Source organism: Marmota flaviventris, chromosome 6, assembly GCF_047511675.1.
Source record: "Marmota flaviventris isolate mMarFla1 chromosome 6, mMarFla1.hap1, whole genome shotgun sequence".
NCBI lineage: Eukaryota > Metazoa > Chordata > Mammalia > Rodentia > Sciuridae > Marmota > Marmota flaviventris.
The window spans coordinates 8,170,604-8,189,894 of record NC_092503.1 but is presented as its reverse complement, the minus strand read 5'-3'; the positions used below and the strand labels follow the sequence as shown (position 1 = coordinate 8,189,894).

The 19,291-nt window shown below is 45.1% G+C and overlaps 1 protein-coding gene across 2 annotated transcripts in view; it reads left to right on the top strand.

Moving 5' to 3' along the window:
* Positions 1–19,291, top strand: part of Fndc1 (fibronectin type III domain containing 1) — an 83,825-nt gene that overhangs the window by 27,788 nt on the left and 36,746 nt on the right. For both annotated transcript variants that reach the window (XM_071612873.1, XM_027939587.2), the window contains exons 3-9: positions 78–164; positions 603–671; positions 12,234–12,440; positions 13,606–13,704; positions 15,157–15,274; positions 17,041–17,228; positions 17,996–18,103. In XM_071612873.1, the coding sequence (XP_071468974.1) occupies positions 78–164; positions 603–671; positions 12,234–12,440; positions 13,606–13,704; positions 15,157–15,274; positions 17,041–17,228; positions 17,996–18,103 (876 nt within the window). The remainder of the gene's footprint in view (positions 1–77; positions 165–602; positions 672–12,233; positions 12,441–13,605; positions 13,705–15,156; positions 15,275–17,040; positions 17,229–17,995; positions 18,104–19,291) is intronic.

The window sequence follows — 19,291 nt, the reverse complement described above, 5'->3', positions numbered from 1 at the left end:
GGAAGATGATTAGTGAGTCAAACTGTGTGATGCTTGGAGATTTGCAACGGTGGCTTGATATGAACCGTATGTTTCAGAGCCGGGGGTAGTGTACTTTGTGCTGGTTACTGCAGAGAACCACAGTGGAGTGAGCCGACCAGTTTACAGAGCTGAGAGCCTGCCTGGTAAGTCTCCTCGAGAATCAGAGGCTGTAGTTTTGTAACTTAGAATGGGAGAGACCCCCCCCCCCCACACACACTTTTATCAAATCTATATAAATTTTGAATTAGGAAAGGATTCCCAAGCAAGACCTTTTTAGATGTGCATAGCAAGTCAAAATATAAAAAACTAGGAGAGACTTATCCCTTCTTTTACAATAGTTTTAAAGTAGGTTATTGGCATTTTGTCTCCATTTTTTTTTTCCGACACTCACTAGAATAAACCCTGTGCAGAAGACCAAACATGGACTGTCCATAGGCTTAGGTTTGGAGCCACTAACATGGCCCCAGGTAGATCCTTTTGAATATCTGGAAATATCATTGAACTCTACAGTAAGGAAACACTGAAGTATGGAAACCCAGTAGCCTTGTTTCTAACCATCCAGTTGCATTTCCCTAATTCAGGAGGTGAATGGATCAAGATTGATGGACCCTCCATTAAGGGTCCAGCATCATTTAATGAAACCGTCACAGGTACTTGCTCCCTTGGTTCATGTCTTCACTGAAGCATCTCCTCTCAAGAGGGCTATGCTTCTGTCACACACATGTGCTCACAAACCTTCATTCGTGCCCATCGCTAAACTAACACACGTGCCACACAGTCTCAGTCGATTTGTTCTGTGCCTGGTGGACCAGACTGCAGCAGTGTTGCTCATTGCTCATTGTTCCTCTGTGTCCTCGTGGTGGGTGGGTGGGGGAAAGCATCCACATCTATATCTGGGGAGATTGTCGCCATGTTAACCAGCAAATATGGTGGTCGAGATGGTAGTACTGGCCCGTGGAGAATTTTTACAACTCTTACTCTTGTGAATGGCATAAACAAATGGAACCCACAAAACAGTGGCTTTTATTGGCTAATAGTGGCATCAAGTCTTGCTCTCTTTCCTGACAATCCTTGGATATTTTCTTATGCGTTGGATAACCTGCCTTCCATCTCTGCTCCATATTTGTATATATGTGTGTTGTATCATTTGGATGTTGATGTTGTCTGGTCATATTGTTTTACTTATTGAGAGAAGTGTTGACATTTCTTGTGTGTTGTTTCTTGAATATGTTTAATTGATGGTGAAAAAATAATACACAGTGAATGCAGTTATTTCACGATGTGGCTGGGTGTTATCCCCAAGACAATATGGTGAGGAATTATGTTTTATTTTCATGCACCATGTTTTTAAATACATCAGTCTGGTGTTGTTGTGCAGAAAAAGGTGAGTATGTTGAAACTAATGACCATATTATGTTTCTCAAATCTGTTTTGCTGGTGTGGATGGTTTAAAAATCTCTTAAGTATAAATGGGGTAGAAGAAGAAAGCAGTCAGCAAAGACAGCTGGCTTTGGGGTGAGGTGATACGTTCTTATTCAGATATGACTAGCTTGAGGTGGCTGTGGGGCGTGGCAGTGGGGAGGTCTTGACGGTGTTTGGAGTGAGGAAACAGGAGTTGTAAGAAGGAAGTGAGAGCTAGACATGGATTTAGGGTCATGCCATTGGGGGAGACTTGAAAAGCAGAAAGAGTACAGAAGTAAGAGAGGCTGGGAAGAGAGAAGGGCAGGAGGCCAAGGATCGAACTTGGAACTCCCCCTTCACCTGCAGAGGACATGTTCCAAGACCTCAGTGGATACCAGAAACGTAGATAGTACTGAGGTCTATGTATTCCATTTTTTTTTGTCATATGCACATATCAATGATAACTTTAACTTATAAATTAGATGCAATAAGAGGCTAATGACAATAATTAATAATACAACAGCTTTAACAATACACTGTAATAAAAGCCATGTGAATGCAATCTCTTTCTCCCTCCCTCTCTCAAAGTTGTTTTACTGTATTCCCCTTCTTGTGATGATGTGAGATGGCCCAATGCCCACGTGATTAGAGGAGGTAAGGTGAATGGCGAAGGCACCGTGATACAGCCTGAGGCTATATGCAGGCATTACTTGAACCAAAGCACTGTGGTATTTGTAACGTAGGGAGGGTAGTGTATGCATTATGGATATATACTGGACAAAGGGATGATTCAAGTCCTGGGTGGGATGGAGGGGGATGACCTGAGATTTTGTCACATTGTGTAAAATTGTGTGCAATTTAAAAACTGAATTGCTTCCATTCAATAATTTTGCGCCACAGTTGACTACTGGTAATTAAAACCTGGGAAACAAAACTTTGGATAAGGGGGGTTACTGCATGCTTGCGATGTGTGCAGAATGGGAAAGGATGTTTATTTCAGAGGTACTTACATGTTATCAGACTCACATAAACATTTTACTGATGGATATACATGCCTTATGTGTGAATCTTTTATTTTGTAATGTAAATAACCATTTTATTTTTACAATCTCTGTGATAAAGTCTTCTTAATGACCTTAGTTTTAGAACAAGTAATTTTCTTGCTTTTTTGTAGGTAATTAATTTCTCTTGCTTTCTTTCCTAGAAATGCATGCAGGTGTATGCATGTGTGTGTATCTGTGCGTGTGTATGCATGTGTGTGTATGCGTGCGTGTGTGTGCATGTGTGTGTATGTGTGTGCATGTGTGTGTATGCGTGTGTGTGCATGTGTGTTTGCATGTGACCCTTCTGAATAAGTAAGTGTCGCAGAAATCCTGGGTGTCAGGGATTATAAGAGGATTGGGATGTGGCTCATGGCTGGTTGTATGTCTGATGAGGTTATTTAACCCCTCTGTCTGCAGGAGCCTCCGTGGGCTGTGGTTGCCAGAGCACTCTGCTAGAATACACGATTCTCCATTTGTTATACAGTATGATAAAAAAGATACTAGGAGAAATTGCTAGCTAAAGCCTCTTGCACATGTGATAGAAGGCACAACTTAAAACACAAAACAATCTGCCGATATCTGTGATGCATATACTTGGTTAAAGTGCTCCAGGAGAGCACTTTTTCACATTGTTATAGAAAATAACATGATTAATTTATAAAATATATTGATATATTAAATTATCAATGTATTTATACCTTTATTTTTGGAAAAAATGCTGTGCTTTTGTTCTGAGAAACGGTTAAATGTATAATAATTTTGTGAAAGAGAAGTACTCAGAATTGAACTTCTTCATTCAAAGGAAGGGATTTGTCCTGTGTAGCATGAGCACGGGCACCTGGTGTGAGGCCTGGAGGGTTCGTCTGTGTCTGGAACTACAACCTTTCCTGTTCTTCAGGGCTTTCATTCTGCTAGAAACCGAGGCTTGAGTTCAGACTCCAGAAGGCCTCGTTTGGTTGGCTTGGACCTCTCTGGACTGAATTATCTTTGCCTAAAAATAGGATGTTGATGATTTAACTAATTCCTCTAGTGCTGCGCTTTTCCAAGCACAGGTTCTTCTGCTGGAGATACACAAGAGCAGGACAGACAGGAGCTCACCCGACGGAAACTTATATTTTAACAGGAAAGAACATGGTAAATAAGAAAGCAAAAAATAATATATATCACCTCTTAGTTTGCTAGGGCAAAAGCACCCCAGCCTGGGGGCTTAGACAGCAGCAGTTTATCTCGGGGGTTCTGGAGTTGAGCAGTCAACGTGCCTGTGGCAGGATTGGCTTCTCTGAGGCTGCTCTCCTTGGATGAAATGCAGATGGTACCTTCTGGCTGCATCCTTGCGTGGTCCTTCCTCTGTGGGCTGCATGCCCTGGGGCCTCTGTGCATCCAAATCTCCTCTTTTTATAAAGACACTAGTTGTATTAGTGTACCCCAATTGTCTCATTTTGACTCAAATTACCCTTAAAGACCCCATCCTTAATGCAGTCCCCTTTTGAGGTACTGAGGTTAAGACTCCAACATATGAATAGGGTGCCGCCTACTCCTAGGGCCACGCCTTGTTAGATTTGTTATCCGAAGGGAAAAGCCTGAGTCCTGAGTCATGGTACTACCACGCCAGACTAAGGTGATCTTTCAGATCCTCGTGGTGCATCAGGACTTAAAAGTGTGTGCATTTGGAGGGGCTCCCCACGTGCAGGGATTTTCATGATGAATCTTGTGAGGAAGAGGAAAGAACATACTAGAGAGTTCTGGAAGGTTCACAGGATATCAGTGACTCTCAGATTGGTCACTTGTCCAAATAGAAAAACTCTCAGGACTTAGAAATGAGATGAAGCAAAACTGCCACTGCAGGGCAGACGTTTGGGTTTCCTGCAGAGCGCGCACCCTGTCCCCGTCGGGAAGTTTCTCCCTCTTGTTGGGATGTAGACCCATATCCTTGTGCTGACATGGGGAGAAGATGACACACTGCTCACTTACGGGAATACTAGTATCCAGCATTTCTGTAGACTTCTTTTTATGTGAGCTGTTTAACTTTTTCTGTGGCTGCATTTGGGGCAATGGGGCCAGGCAGAGCCAGGACCCAGGGGTCAGGATGGGGACATGTCCCAACTTTGCTACTGACCAGCCTACAGATTTGGCTGGGCCAGCTCTTCTGCTTTTGCCAAAATTTTCATTTTGGAAACCATGTTAGACTCTGGTTAATTTTAGCTCTTAATATACTCAGATCTATTTTTAATGATTTTTATAATTTTCTAAAGATCTAGTCCTCTGTGCTTTTCTCGAACTGTGGAGGTAACCCCGTCTAGCACTAAAACAAAAGACTGCTTTTTGCTTTTTGTTTCTTGACATTTTATTTTAGTTCATGAAGGCTGCTATCTTCCTGGGCATTAAGTAGCACTTGGACTCAGGATGAGTGGAGAGTCCAGAGCTCTTCCCTGGCCCTTTCCTGCCAGCTCCTGGGTGCTGTGCACCTATGGTCCAGGTACTCCCTCCTTATGCACCACCCCTGGCCTCCACCTGCGCCCTGACTACAGCTGCACTTGGCTTGTGATGTGTTTCTCCACCAGGCATTCGGGCCATGTCTGTCTCCACGATAACGGCCTATTTGATCTTCCCACCTCCTGCTGTCTAATGACCACCTCCTGCCATAGAGTCCAGAGTCAGGGACCGAGTTGTTCCCTCCACCATCTGGAATCCTGAATGCCACTGTCTGATGACAGCCATGTCCCTTCTTCCGTCTCCTGCTGGCCTTGCTTGCAGGCCTTGTCAGACTCTGGATCTGCAGTCCCCAGAAGGCCAACTTCATACACAGAGCACAGTTAGACCCTGGGCAGGACGGCTTGAGGTTCATCTTTGGAACCCTAACCTAGCATTCCTTTAATCAGAAATGCCTGTGGGTTTACAACACGTGTGCCCCAAGCATGCATTCTCTCTTTTTTCTATCAATATTTCATCAAAATTTTCAGGGACATATCCTTGACAGTTTGCTTAGTTAAATATGACTGATGTGGAAATTGAAAACTCTGAACTGAGTATCTTGAGCCCATAATCTCCACTCTTTGCATGTCTAAGAGAGACAAAGTACAGACCAGGAGCCGCCCTGCCCCTGAGGAAGGCCAGACCTTCTTATCTAGATCTCTGCAAATTCATGTATTAGTCCTAAAAGGAAGCACTGTCTATTTAAGGTTATCAACCTGCTGCCATTATGTAACGGCATCTTTTATTGCAAATGATCCCTCCTTTCATTGCTGCCTGACCCTCAACTCCCACCACTGTGTTAGCGGGTGGACTGGGCCGGGGATAGGAGCCAGTGGCCTGGGCTAGGGAAGGGCTACCCCAGAGCTCCTCTTGCAATGGCTCAGTGATGTCTACATCAGAATTACCAGGACATTGGCAACAGGCATTGATCTTATAGATAAGCCACTGCCCTGGATGGGTCAGAGAACCTAGCCCTGTCTACACAGTGGTAGGACAAGGGAGATGCCCCCCAAAAGACTTGAAATCTGTGAAAACTGAGAGACACATTCACGTAGGCAGTCACAGAGCCTCCTGGTTCTTGCTAGGAACAAGGGTTTCACTGCCAGCCTGAGCAGTCCCCTGCTGTCATTAATTGTGATGGCTGTGTCTGCCATCAACTTGGCATCCTGAGACCTAGCACAGCCTCAGTCCTAGACGGTGAGTGAATTCATGGGCGCAAAGTAATTTTCACTGATATTCCTAGGCTCTTGATATTGATAGAGTCACTGATACTCATTGACTCTACCAGGGTCAGTTTCAAAGTCAGCAACTGATTGTCAGGATGACATCCTGGAGCCACCGACATACTATAATTCCTAGAACTTCAGAAAACAGAGTAATATCCGGAGTCCACAAAGGCATGAAGGAACTGTCCACCCCTGTGGGCAGTGTCCTCTTGAGGGTCAGGCACTAAAAATAACATTTTAAAACGAGCACCACAATATTATGGAGTAGTCTACAAAATTCAAACGCAGGGGTGCTATACCACTGACTACCCCCAGCCCCTTTTATTTTATTTTGAAATGAGATCTAGCTAAATTGCTGACTCTGGCTTGAACTTTCGATCCTCAGTCTCCCGAGTTGCTGGGATTACAGTTCTGTGCCACCAGACCTGGCTCAAGTGAAAATTCGAGATAAAAACAAAGACTGTGAATAAATTGCCTTGCTCTTCACCCCATGACATCCTGGATGTTCCTGCGGGATCCTAGAAGGTGGGAAGAGGGTCTCTGCGTACTCGGCAGTCCCAGGGAGCCTCAGAAACCTGGAACTAAGGCCTTCATGCTGGCCCGTTTGTTCTGAAAGTCAGTGTGCCCCAAGCATGCATTCTCTCTTTTTTCTATCAATATTTCATCAATATTTGTCAGCTTGGGGAGGTCAAGTTCTTACTTTCCCCTTTTCTCTTGTCCCTCCTACTCCTAAGACCTTCTCTCCTCTCCAAGCCCTGAAAATGCAGCAAGGCTTAACTGACCCCCGGCGCTGGCCGAGGGGTGCCGTCTGGGTGTCTCTGAGGGTGGCGGGGTGGGTGTGTGTGGCATCTGGCTTTTCCTCCTCTGGTCTTCCCTGGGAGCACTAGGGATGCTTCTCCGTTTAAGAGGAATCAGGCGTGGGAAGATCCCGATGGCACCGACTTCCTCTTGGGGCTGCAGGCCGCTGCGAGTCTGGTTGACACGCTCTGTATGCGGGATGCGTGGACCCGAGGGTCTCTGGTGCTGACCACCAGACCTTTCCCCTGGGGCATTCAGAGCCTCAGAGAACCTGCTCCCAGGGCTGGGCCATACCCGTGCCACAGTGTGGCCAGTGGAGACACCAGCACTGCCACCACCAGAGCTTGCAAACGAGAGCTGAAGGGGAGAGGTCTGGGGCTACAGATCCCCCGGCCCGGCTCCCCCTCCAGCTCAGGGCCTGCACCTGCCGGGCTGGGACCCGTTCCCTCCACCTCGTTGTCTTTGTCAGCAAACAGGTGGCTTGTGAGCTATTGTGAGGACATGTGCCCAAGGGCCTTATACTGGTGGGTGACACTCTGACAGATGGATTCCTTTTCCCCTTGTTTTTGTTAAATAGCTGGGCTTATTTAAGCACCATGTGAAATTCACTAAGTAAACGGTGAAAAAGGATGGAGGTTATTTGTTAGAGAGGAAAATGCGGCCCTTCAAGGACTTGAGAGGAAGCCCGGCCATGCATTGCACGACGCTGGGCTGCCTACACAGCATGCCCCTGGAGACATCCCGGCTGTCTTGGCTTGAGTAAGTCCCCAGCAGTGTCTCCTGATGGTGCGTTTCTCAGGACACGTCCCTGTTGTTGAGAGACACGATTGTATTTCAAGTATTAGGTGTGTTGAAAAGAGATTTCTGAATCCTCTCAGAGATGGTTCAGGAGGATCATGTGTCAGAATTTCCTCTGGAAGAACAAGCTCTAGACATTGGTAGACATTAGTGAGAGGTTGGTGTAATGAACCTTATCTCAGAGAAGCCAGCCAGACCGGGCCTGGGCCTGTTGTCAGGGTGTTGAAACTACCAAGCCAGTGTCCTGTCTCCATCTGGCTGTGGACCGTTGGCGTTCGCTGCTCTTTAACACGATTCCCTCCCTTTCCGGCCCCCTTCCTTCTTTCTTCCCTGTGTGCTCTCCTCTTCCTCATCTTGCCTCTGCATCAGGGATGCACAGAAGGCCCAGAACCTCACCTGGTCCTTCCAGAAGTGGGGATGTGGGTGCATTTTCACAGGCTGCAGGTGATTCTGAAGTACACAGGCCCTTGAGCACCTGGTCTCTGGTGGAAGTGCCTGGCCTCCCCGCTGCTCTGTGGGCAAAGTGTCCACAGTTATATTGAAGGCTGATGCTGGGGATGATGGGGCAGAGGGTGGGCATAAAAGGCCCATGATAATGCAGGCCTGCTCTTTCAGTCATGGGGACAGGGAGAGGGTCATTATTGTGAAGTTTTGTGGTCAGCACAGTGGGCCATCAGGCAAGTTGGTGGGATGATCCCTGGACTTCTCAAAGCTGGGGACTGATACCTGCAGTGTGCTGGCCTTCTGTCACACCAGGGAAGAGTAGGGGCTTCGAGCATGTTAGATGTTGATGGAGATGAGGGCTAGGCTTCTGGTTCACGAGGCCAAAAAAAAAAAACCACAAAATCCCATGAACGTGGACAGCTTCCTATTTGAGAAGGTTGTCGACATAAAGGGTTTGGGGCGGATTTCTTTTGCCCTTATCTGGTTTTCAGTGACCCTGTGTGCAAAGCATACAGTTAAGTTCTGTGACATGCTCCTGTTCAGAGGGGGCAGCCCACGTAGGTAGCAGTCTGATGAAAGAGGGACTCCATTTTTGCCATTGCCACTGTGGTAGTAGTTTTCTGTCACTATAACGATTACTCAAGATACCAATTTATAAGAGGAAAGGGGTTATTTTGGCTCACAGTTTGGAGCTTTGGAATTTAAAATTGGTTGACGCCATTGCTTGGGTCTGTGTGAGGCAGCACATCACGATGGGAGCATGTGGCAGAGCCAAACCGCCCACTCATAGCAGGGACACCTTCAGGGATGAGTCCCCAGCGACTTCAAGACCTCATCTCTTAAAGGTTCCACCACCTTCCAATGGCTGGGGATCAGGACTTTAGTACATGGACCTTTGGGGCCACTTAAGCTCCAAATAATAGCTACATAAACTAGCATGCTTAATGTCTTCGAGGTAGGAGCCTCAATACTATACATGGATCATATTACAAAACCCAACATGATATATACTGTTTCACGGAGGAAGAGACTGAGGCTGAGGAAGAACTCTAAAAGTCATCCAAAAGTAATAGATTTGATGCAGACTGAGTTTTGAGCTGGCATCAGCTCAGTTTAGAAGCAGCCAGGTTTAACCAGCATAGAATTGTAAGTGGGCAAAGCATCATGTGGAATTTTGAATTTTTTTTTTTTTTTTTTTGCTGAAAAGAATAGATTTTATTTTGGACAACTTCAGAATATTTTCCCATTTCAAAGCTGGTGGTCCAAATCAGAAAGATCCCAGTCCTGCCTGGCTTTCTGACGTCCACTGCAACAAGGGGTGGTGTGATAATTGCTGCGGGAGTTCTGTTATCGACCAGCTCTGAGTATGGATTACCTGGTTCTGTTGGACCCAGAGCGACCCAGGGAGTGTGTCCTGCCAGGGCTGAGATGTACTCAGTGCTGGTGGATATGGGCTTGCAGGCTCTTGGCAGTTGTGACTTCCTGTGTTCGAGATAAAAGATCTACAGAGATTTATTAGGACAGTTCAGAAGGCTTTGGTGGACTGTCCCACACAGCTTAGCCAAACACTTCAATCATTTAATTGCAAATGGATTTGAACCATATGGGATGTGCACTTAAAAGAGGGTTACCAGATGATCTACAAAAGATGCTTGACAGTATATGTTACTCAGAATAATAAAGGGAATTTTCAAAAGTACTTGAAAAAAATGAGGTTGGTTTTCTAAACACAAGGATTTGAAAGAGGGGATTTTGTTTAGAGGGATCACAGTTTGCTCCCGTTTGTGTTTTTACCCAGACTGCATGAGCTGCCTGGGGTCATGGGTCAGTTCAGGGTGGGGGTCAGGGAATCCTTGGCGAGAGCCCCTCTCTTGTCCTTGGCTACCTGCTTGGGACAGCATCTGGTTCATCATGTTCCATGCCTTCCATGCAAGGTGGTGGGTTACACTCTGCAGGGAGCCTGGGTTCACATCGGTGAGCAGAAGGGGCTGGGTGGCCAGTGGAAGGACACACGGGGTGAGGACTGAACTTAAATGGAAGGGGTATCGTTAAGAGGGGACACATTGGGATCAGAATGGTGGCATTCGCATCCCTGCTTGGCACTAAAGAGCTTTGTGACCTCAGGTCAGCTGCTTCTCCTCGGGGGTCCTCAGTTTTCTCCTGGGGACGAGGATACCTTTTCTACTTTCCTTAGTACTGTTCTAAGGAAGCAGAGCCTCCTACAAACTGTTGGGGTCCATGTGAAATTGACTGTGTTGGGGTGTCGGAACTAGCTCAACCCTATTCCCTTGCATGGTTCGGCGTCCTGGCCCCATCCTTGGACCCCAGAGTGGAGTTGTTAGGCACGGGCTGGTTCCTGGGGTCAGGGACCCGCACTGAGTGATTGGCAAGCTTCTGTCCCTGCCACTGGGCTGTGTGGCTCATGTTTGGTGGGTCTGGTGGGCTTCAGGACAGAGCCCCAGGCTGGGCACATCAGCAACAAGCTTACACCATCTGGGTCATACCAGCTCCTTGTCCTTGGAACTTGATGCCTTCCTCCAAAGGAGCTCTATCCCTGTTGGAAGTTCCAAGGGACATTTTGCTTTTTACTGCTCCTGCCCCCCTCAGCTTTTTACTGTGGAGAGTCAGGGGTTACTGAGTCAGAATCTGATTTTCCTGAGCAGAGACTCCCCAAAGCCTAGTGGTCCCAGGAACTCTATGCCCACTGCTACATGCTTGGCTGGAGAGGACACAGGACTGGCGCAGAACTGCAGGAGTGCCATCTTTGTGCAGCAACTTATTTTCTAGTTGACACATAAGACCCAGGTAGTGTTTCCTTTTGCTGGACTACACTATTGGATTAAAAGCAAATGCTTTAAAATAGTTACTGTTTTGTATATTTGGCGAAATATTTATTGGCCATTACATGGTAGTCTCTTAGTAGGGGAGTCCAGAGACCAGTCAAGCAATTCCAGCTGATCTACCCAAGGACACTCCTTGATTAGGTTCACATTGTTGGAGCCAGGTGTCTGGCAGAACAACCCTTTGCAATGGCTACTTGTTTATGTATTATTGAGCTCCAATAACTCATGACATTAGTTTTGGTTTTTATGTCTTAGTTTAGCTGAGAATTTTCCAGATTAACAAGATTAGTCAGAATTGATGATGGGGTTAATGCACTTAGCAGAAGAAGAATACTTGGAAAGTAACTGCTCACACAGTTAAAAAGATGGTTTCTAGCCTCCCCAGGGCTCGAATGTGGTCCACTGTTAGAAATGGGCAATGTGGTACACTCGTGATCCATGACGCTTGTTCCCAGATATATCAGCTCTGCCTTGATGTGGAAAGAAGACTTTAAGCACTGAGTGGTAGCCACTGGGCATGTTCCTTTGAGAGTACACAGTGAGAGTGTTTCTTGAGATGAGGCCGATCAGCCAGAGGATTTCATGAAACTGATTAATTTCACAAGAAAATGACAGATGCTGAGGACAGCAGCAATGATGTGGCCTGTCCAGGGCTTTCCTGGAGGGATAGGACTCACATGTGGGAGAAAAATTAAGACCCCAAACAAATCGGTTAGCATTTGGCTGTTAGTCGTTGGTTGCTAAGGCAGGGAACCCTGACTTTTCAACATTACAGTGTAACAGCTTTATGGAAGACAGTTATAAATTGCACATAATGGGTCTCTGCCATGTTTTTACATTGACCTTTAGCGCTTGCCAGAGAATATATAGCTTTGACCTAAGAGGACAAAAGGAAATAGAAGAAAGGAGACACTGTGAGGCGTCCAAGGCTTCTGGCCGGCTGCCTCTCCGCGTGGCATGGTTTTGGTTTTTGTTCTTAAGCTCTCTTGGTGTGAGAGGCAGGGAGGAACTTATGAAGGGAGTGCTGATACCCTTGGGGGAAAGGTGGTCTTTCCAGAATCTCTTACCCCAAAAAGGTCTGTTAGGCCCCGCTGTGAACTGCTAAGGTGCCACGTTTGCAGAGACTCCACCCCACCATGGTGGACCTGGCTACTGTTTAATGGTTTCTATGTCATGTCCTCTTTAAGAGAAGGAAGCGCCCAACAAGCCCCTACGTGTGCGCGTCCGGTCCTCAGATGACAGGCTGTCTGTGGCGTGGAAGGCGCCGCGCCTGTCTGGAGCCAAGAGTCCACGCAGATCTCGGGGTTTTCTTCTGGGCTACGGGGAGAGTGGCCGGAAGATGAATTATGTTCCACTGACCAGAGACGAGCGGACACACGAAATCAAGAAGCTCGGTGAGTTTACCGTGGACGGATGCTCAGCGCCCCGACGGTCTTTGTGTTTGTTTCAATACTCAGAAGCCCGTCAGGGACAGAACAGTATTTCAAGTGTGAGGCTCATTTTCCAGGTATGACAGTGGCTTGAAGTTATCCCTTTGCTCCATCCGCTGTCCCAGCCGCCATCATTTTGACCTCAATGATGACACCAGGCTGTCTTCTAAGGCAGCTTCCTCCAGGCAGGCTGCTTTTCTGCACGAGGGGAGGGGCTGTTGCTTTCCTCATCTTGACTGTGTTCATCCCTGTTGCCTTTGAAATTTTGTCTTCGATCACGTTGGAATGTTGTGCCAGCCCTTATCTCTTCCCAAGCCCTGTACTGGGTAGAGGAAGTCCAGCTGTGGCCCTCAGGCTGCATCTGTGGGGACTGGAGACCCTATGTGCACAGCCAGGCTGGAGGGCTCCTGAGCTTTGCTGGCTGTAGTTATGACAGGCCTGGACAGCGGATGCCGGCCACACTCCAAGAGGGAACTGCGGCTTCCTTGCCTGTGGAGACAGGGCTGCTCCTGCTCCTTCTCCTCCCCTGCCTCTCTGCCCACTTCCACCTGATGAATGGGAAGGAGCATTGGGTGGATGCTGCTGCTGCTGCTGGGACCCTTCACGTCTCGTCCTCTTGGAGGAAGCCCAGCAATAAAGGATACATTCAAAGTCTTTCGTTTGTCCTTAGCAAATCTTTAAGGATTTTGTCCTCGAAGGGCACAGCCTCCCGCCGTTCAGAGAGATGTTCTGGCTGTTAACCCGGCTTGTCAGTTGTTCCTTTTCTTCTCCCTTCTTTTTGGACAGATAAAAACAGTGACTCCCTCTTCTGTCTTTTGGAAGTTAAAAGCAATTGGGGGAATTATGTGGGTAAATGTGCTTTTCATTTTTCTAAGCATAGTTTACCTCTCTTTCATCCTGATAATAAGCTAGAAATTCACTTTTCAGGAGTTAAAAGTAAAAAATCCCATTTTCTAACATAATAGTGTTCCTTTTGAGATTACTTCCTACACTTGGTGGGCTCCTGGTTAGTTGTCCTGAAGAGGAGGGAAAGCCCCTGGAAGGTGGAATGGAACGGAGGGAACGGGGGGAATGCACGGGTGCTCCAGAGACGTCCAGCCGGCCTCAGGCCTTGCTGTTTGGTTCACAGCCTCGGAATCCGTGTACGTGGTCTCCCTGCAGTCCATGAACTCCCAGGGCCGGAGTCAGCCAGTCTATAGGGCTGCCCTCACGAAGCGCAAGATCTCAGGTATGTTTCCCAGAATGCCTTTGGTGACACCAAAGTCTAGTGTGAACGCTGACTTGTTTTCACATGATGCTGGCTGTGATGAATTACGTAAATTTCATGGAGGATAAGGCAAACAAGAGGGCAGAGTTAGTTGCATTGGGGGTATAAGCATATGTCCTTCCTATGCGGAGGCTGGAGAGTTCATGTGATAAAGTCGGTTTCACTGTGCATTCTCTATGGCTTCCTGGTGCAGTAGCTCTGCCATGATAGCAAGGGGCAAGCTTTACACCATGTAAAGGCAAAATCAGATCCATGCATAAATGGCCCCTGGGAGACACTGAATAAAGTGCAAGAAATAACATCCTCTGATGTTAACACTCGTTAACATCAGCTAACCGTGCGTAGAAATGGCATGGAGAGGAGTGAGGAAAACTTGTCTTCAGGGTTTGCTGATAGCCTGATTGATGTCCCTTTACTAAGGAATATTTCTTCCCATGTACAACACAGTCATTTTTCATATTACTCATGTACTGACATGAGTAATATGAAAGTGATATGAGGGTATAAACCTTTTCTGGGTCAGGTGCCTTCACATGAAGAGACAATCTGCAACACATAGCTTTCTTTTCTAAAAATTCGTAATGTAAAATGAAATCTGTTATACTTTTTTATGTTGTATAAAGAAGTTCCATAAATAACAATGTTTTACTTTCATTATTTATTAATTGCTACCATACAAAAAGCCCCTGTATTACTCTTTTATAATGTTAAATATTTCCGCCTTCCCCTAGTTAGGTAAAATGAAACACGGTTCCTGTAAAATGAAGAGAAAAAACAAAAAATAAACATAAAGCCCAAGAGATTATAATGCCAAATAGAAGACATCTATGAATCTTAATTTGTTTGAGATTGAACTATTTGCTTGGTGACTATGATATCTACTGACAATAAAGATAAATATTTGTAAGAAATTGGCAAACTGAATTCTTATACAGATATAAATTTGAGTCTGTCTTGCAATCACATATTCTAACATGTATGGACTTTGAGCCCCATGTGATTGTTAGAGCTGTCTGAACCAGTTTTCTCTTCTTGTCATTATCCCCAAGAAAATTTTTGCTTTCCATAAAATTGTTGACTATTCCAGGGAATAAGGAGCGACAATGAGTTACTTGGAGAGCCTTCCACCAAGGCAAAGCATCCCTTTTGCCTGATTCTGTATGTTGATTGGGTTGGGCTGCTTTGAAATTGAAAGGCCCATTTCTTAGCTGTGTTCAAGAACAGCAATGGTGGAGATTTTTGTTATTCTACACTAACCATTGAAATGATTTCTTAAATCTATTTGTTTCATTTTGTCTAATTCAAGCATAGATAATAAAAGCCATACAGGGTGAATCATAGGCTCTGGCCAGAGGAGCTTGAGGCAGAGCCTCTGGTTAGAGATGGCCTTTGGTGTGCCCCGTGTCTTTTCAGAAGAGGACGAGCTGGATGTGCCCAAAGACATCAGTGTCCGAGTCATGTCATCCCAGTCGGTGCTTGTGGCCTGGGTGGATCCTCTCTTGGAAAAGCAGAAGAAAGTTGTTGCATCAAGGTATTTTTGCAAGTTCCTTTAAGTATGAGAAATGTGGGTTTCCCCTGAAAAGGCATGTGGCTGAATGGTAGAATATTCCTTGGCGATCAAGGCTCTGAAGCTACCAGGGCCTCATGGAAGCCACAGGGCAAGACCTCCCATCTCACTTGCTCACAAGTTTTATCTTGGGCCTGGAATTTTCCTGGATTCCATTTTTTCCTTGGCCCCTGGTTGGGTTTTGTTTCATCTCATTGCTGTTCTGTTCATGGGCAGCCTCTGCCTTGGGAGGAGCTTACTGATGGGTGGCAGTGAGGTAGGTTTTTATGTAGAGTGTAGGATTTTGTATAATACCTTAGCAGCTGCTCAACTGCTTCCCATCCATGCATAGCAAAGCATACCTTACTTTCTATTAGACCATGATGAAATGCTATTCTGATTATTGTGTTCATTTGTAAAAGCAATGAAAGAAAAATCAATTGTAAGGTCAAATTCACTTTTTATGTTAAAAGGCCTCTAGTGAATATAGCCATCAAATTTTTGTGTGTTCATTGGCCAAATGCATATTATATATAACCAAGAGAAAGTAAAAAATTTGGTGACTTAGTTATTATGTATTCAATTTTGAAACTATCAGCACCCAGGAAAGGGCAATATATTTTTAAATGAATGGAATATACTGCTGAGATTACATATGTATATATGTATATGTATCTATAAATATATGTATGTATAAGTTATATACATATACACACATAGATACATAAAAGTCAACATTCATATATGTGTACATATAGTTATTCCTGTTAAATTTATGGCTTCCTTGAATATCTGCTGGTTAAAAAAACATCTGCTTCCTTTGAAAGACCTCAGGAGGTTCATAGTGTTCTCTCTAGCCCTACGGCCCTCCCCAGCACCAACTGTCCTGATTACCATTGGGCTTTGATTTCACCATTCTGCTGAAAAGCAGCAGGTGTGAGTTCTCTTAGCAGAACTGCTTTGATGATTGGCGTGCCATGCTGGCAACTGAAGATTTTGCCTGACTTATTAAACATAATGAATAGCACGTTCGTAATGCTTTCTAGTGCAAAGAGGCTGCAAAGAAAATCTCTATAGAAAGGAATCCCGTAAGCAGTGCAGGCCACTCTCAGAGTGCTGAGGATGTGTGCTGTTTGGGTTTTGAGCACTTCCAGGTTCATTCACACCATGATTCTCTCCCTGGAACACACACCAGAGTATAAGCTCCTCTGTCTTGCTCTATTTGCTACACATTTTTGCCCCATTTCATGGTAATAAGTCTACTCAAAGCCACATGTTCTCTCTCCTCCTGGATATATAGGAAACATGCCTGTTGTCTCATGAAATGAGTCTTTTTAGTCTTTCTTTTCTGGAGAGCTGGAATACTTGGGCTGGTTCTGGTCCTCAGTGTTGTCCCTCTGTTCAGTGTGTGTGTGCGTGTGCACACACACATATACACACTAACACACACCTGATAAGGTGGTTGCCTCATAAAATCTGCCCCCTTCCATCCCTTCCCTTTCTGATCTCTGCTTGCTCTTTTGAGCATCATGCTCCATCTTTCCTGGTCTATTTTAGACACCTTTGCTTGGAACTTAAGTGGATTCTTTGCGCTAATAACAGTCAAAAATTCAGATTTTTCTCTTCTTTGATTTCCCTAGTTACCTCCAAAAGTTATTACTTATGGGGAAGGAAAAAAAGCAAGGACTCTAGTGTTGAGCTGCAGAGACTCTGGTCAGCTGGCTGCACTGGTGCATTGCGTTTTCTCATAGACAGTACACCGTGCGCTATCGAGAGAAGGGGGAATCGGCCAGGTGGGATTACAAGCAGATCGCCAACAGGCGCGTGCTGATCGAGAGCCTGATCCCAGATACCGTGTATGAATTTGCAGTCCGTATCTCCCAGGGTGAAAGAGATGGCAAATGGAGTACATCTGTCTTCCAAAGAACACCGGAATCTGGTCTGTATTTGAAACAGCCTTCAATTTTCTATTTGGGAATAGCTCCTAAAATAAGATTTAGACAGTGGTGACAAAGACCAGCATGGGCATTCTTTTTTACAGTCATATTAACCCTAAATCTTAGTAGTATTTCTACTTATAAATGCAAAGAAGTTCGGATTAGTGTTAGGGTTTGAGTAAAAAAAGAATCTAAAAAAGAGAAAGTCCCAGAAGTTAAGGGGCTGTTCCTTACACCCACGTTTTGTCCTCTGCTGTCCTTTTCTGCTGGCATGTTGTCCTGACACCTGGAGCACATGAAGTGCCAGTGTCTGGCAGCCATCGTCACCGTCATGTGTGAGGATGCCCAAGGTGCTGCCTGGTTCTTGATGTAGGCGGAGACATTCTTTATTACTGGGGCTGAGCCTGTATTTGAATCCAGGGGTGGATTTTGCTGTGTATCCAAGCCTATGGTACATTTCTTTTCAATGTTGTCCTAAAAGTTGTATTAAAAGAAGTTGGAACTGGATTTTAATCTTTTTTGTATATTTCAATATTGAGCCATGCGAGAATTCTGAATTCCTGAAAGCACTTCTTAGATAAGTCTAAATTCACTGTGGGTAGAAGTGACGTAAGTCGCTCTACTCCACGAAGAGCATGTGTCGACATCTCTCTCTTGTGTCCCTGACTCACACACGGGAACTCTTTGTTAAGCAGTGTGTACCCAGGGACTGTGTGCCCTTGACTTTTAGGATATCCGTTCGCATCGTAAAATGTCTGATTCCTTGTAGCTCCGACCACTGCTCCTGAAAACCTGAATGTGTGGCCTGTGAATGGCAAACCTACAGTTGTCACCGTGTCCTGGGATGCGCTGCCGGAGACTGAGGGAAGAGTGAAAGGTAGGGACCTCGTCCCCCCCTCGCTAAGTTGTGTTGACTGATGGACACTGCCTCAGATCACAGCTTTGGTGACTGAAAAAGAAATAGGAACGCAAGGGGTACAAGAGGTGCTAGCTCCAGGGGCAAAGATGTTTCAGGCGGGATTTTTGTTTTCTGCCATCCAAGTAGCTACGAAGGGGATTATTCTTCTCTTCTTCCTGGAAGCAGCTTTTCGGTGTTGCCCTCAGCAGGGATGCGTTTCATTGCATGTGTCTGACGTCATGACTTTTGCCCATCCTAACAACATATTTTTTTTTCCCCCCATGCTACAAGCTTTTCATTGTGCAGAAAGATTATGAATGTAGGAGTCACTGGGAGACCCTTTGAAAGGACTGTGAAAGATTTTAATGGATTTGAAAAATTTAAGTAGTAAATTCTGAAAAATGGATTAATTCCTTGTTTTTCATTTTTTTAGTTCGAGAAATGAAATACACAGGTCTTTTGATTCAATGTAAAAAGCATTCCAGAAACTTGCAGAAGTGTGGAGACCTTTAGAACCACGTTGGGGGTTTCCAGATGTTGCCTATACAAATGCACCACACACAGGGAGAGAATGAAATTTTTATTCAAGAAAAGAATATATATATTTTTTGTTGCTACTAAGGTTTGGAAGCCAACTTTCTAATATGTCCAGAAACTATGAAAAGTTGGTGTAAGTTTTAAAAATCCAGAAAACGACCATCAATTTCTTTTGAGAATTTAGTAGAAAATAGGAACTAGTTCTTAGAATGATTGATCATAACAATCCTGTAGGACATGGAGGGTGTCTTTTTATGGGACAGTAAAGTTAAGGGAGGTCCATGCAGAAGGGTGTTTTCTATACTCAATGCACTATCAAGTTCCAGTTTTTTTTAAAAAAAAGATTATACTATCCTTCCTCATTCTGCCCACTGGAATAAATCAGAGAGAGTAAAGAGAATAAATGTTTAGTTGTGTTTTTATGGCCTTGTTTTTATGACAAGCAAGATATTAGTTCCCTGGAGCTGCTGAAAAGGCCTATGAAGCGGAACACAAACAGCTTTTGGCTGACTACTTTTTTAGTTCTAAAAAGGACAAGTATTGGTCCTCTTGTGAATCATCACCATGCTGCCCATGTCCTAGTTTATATTCACAGCTTCTCAGTGAAAGAAGCTCCTGGTCATCAACTAA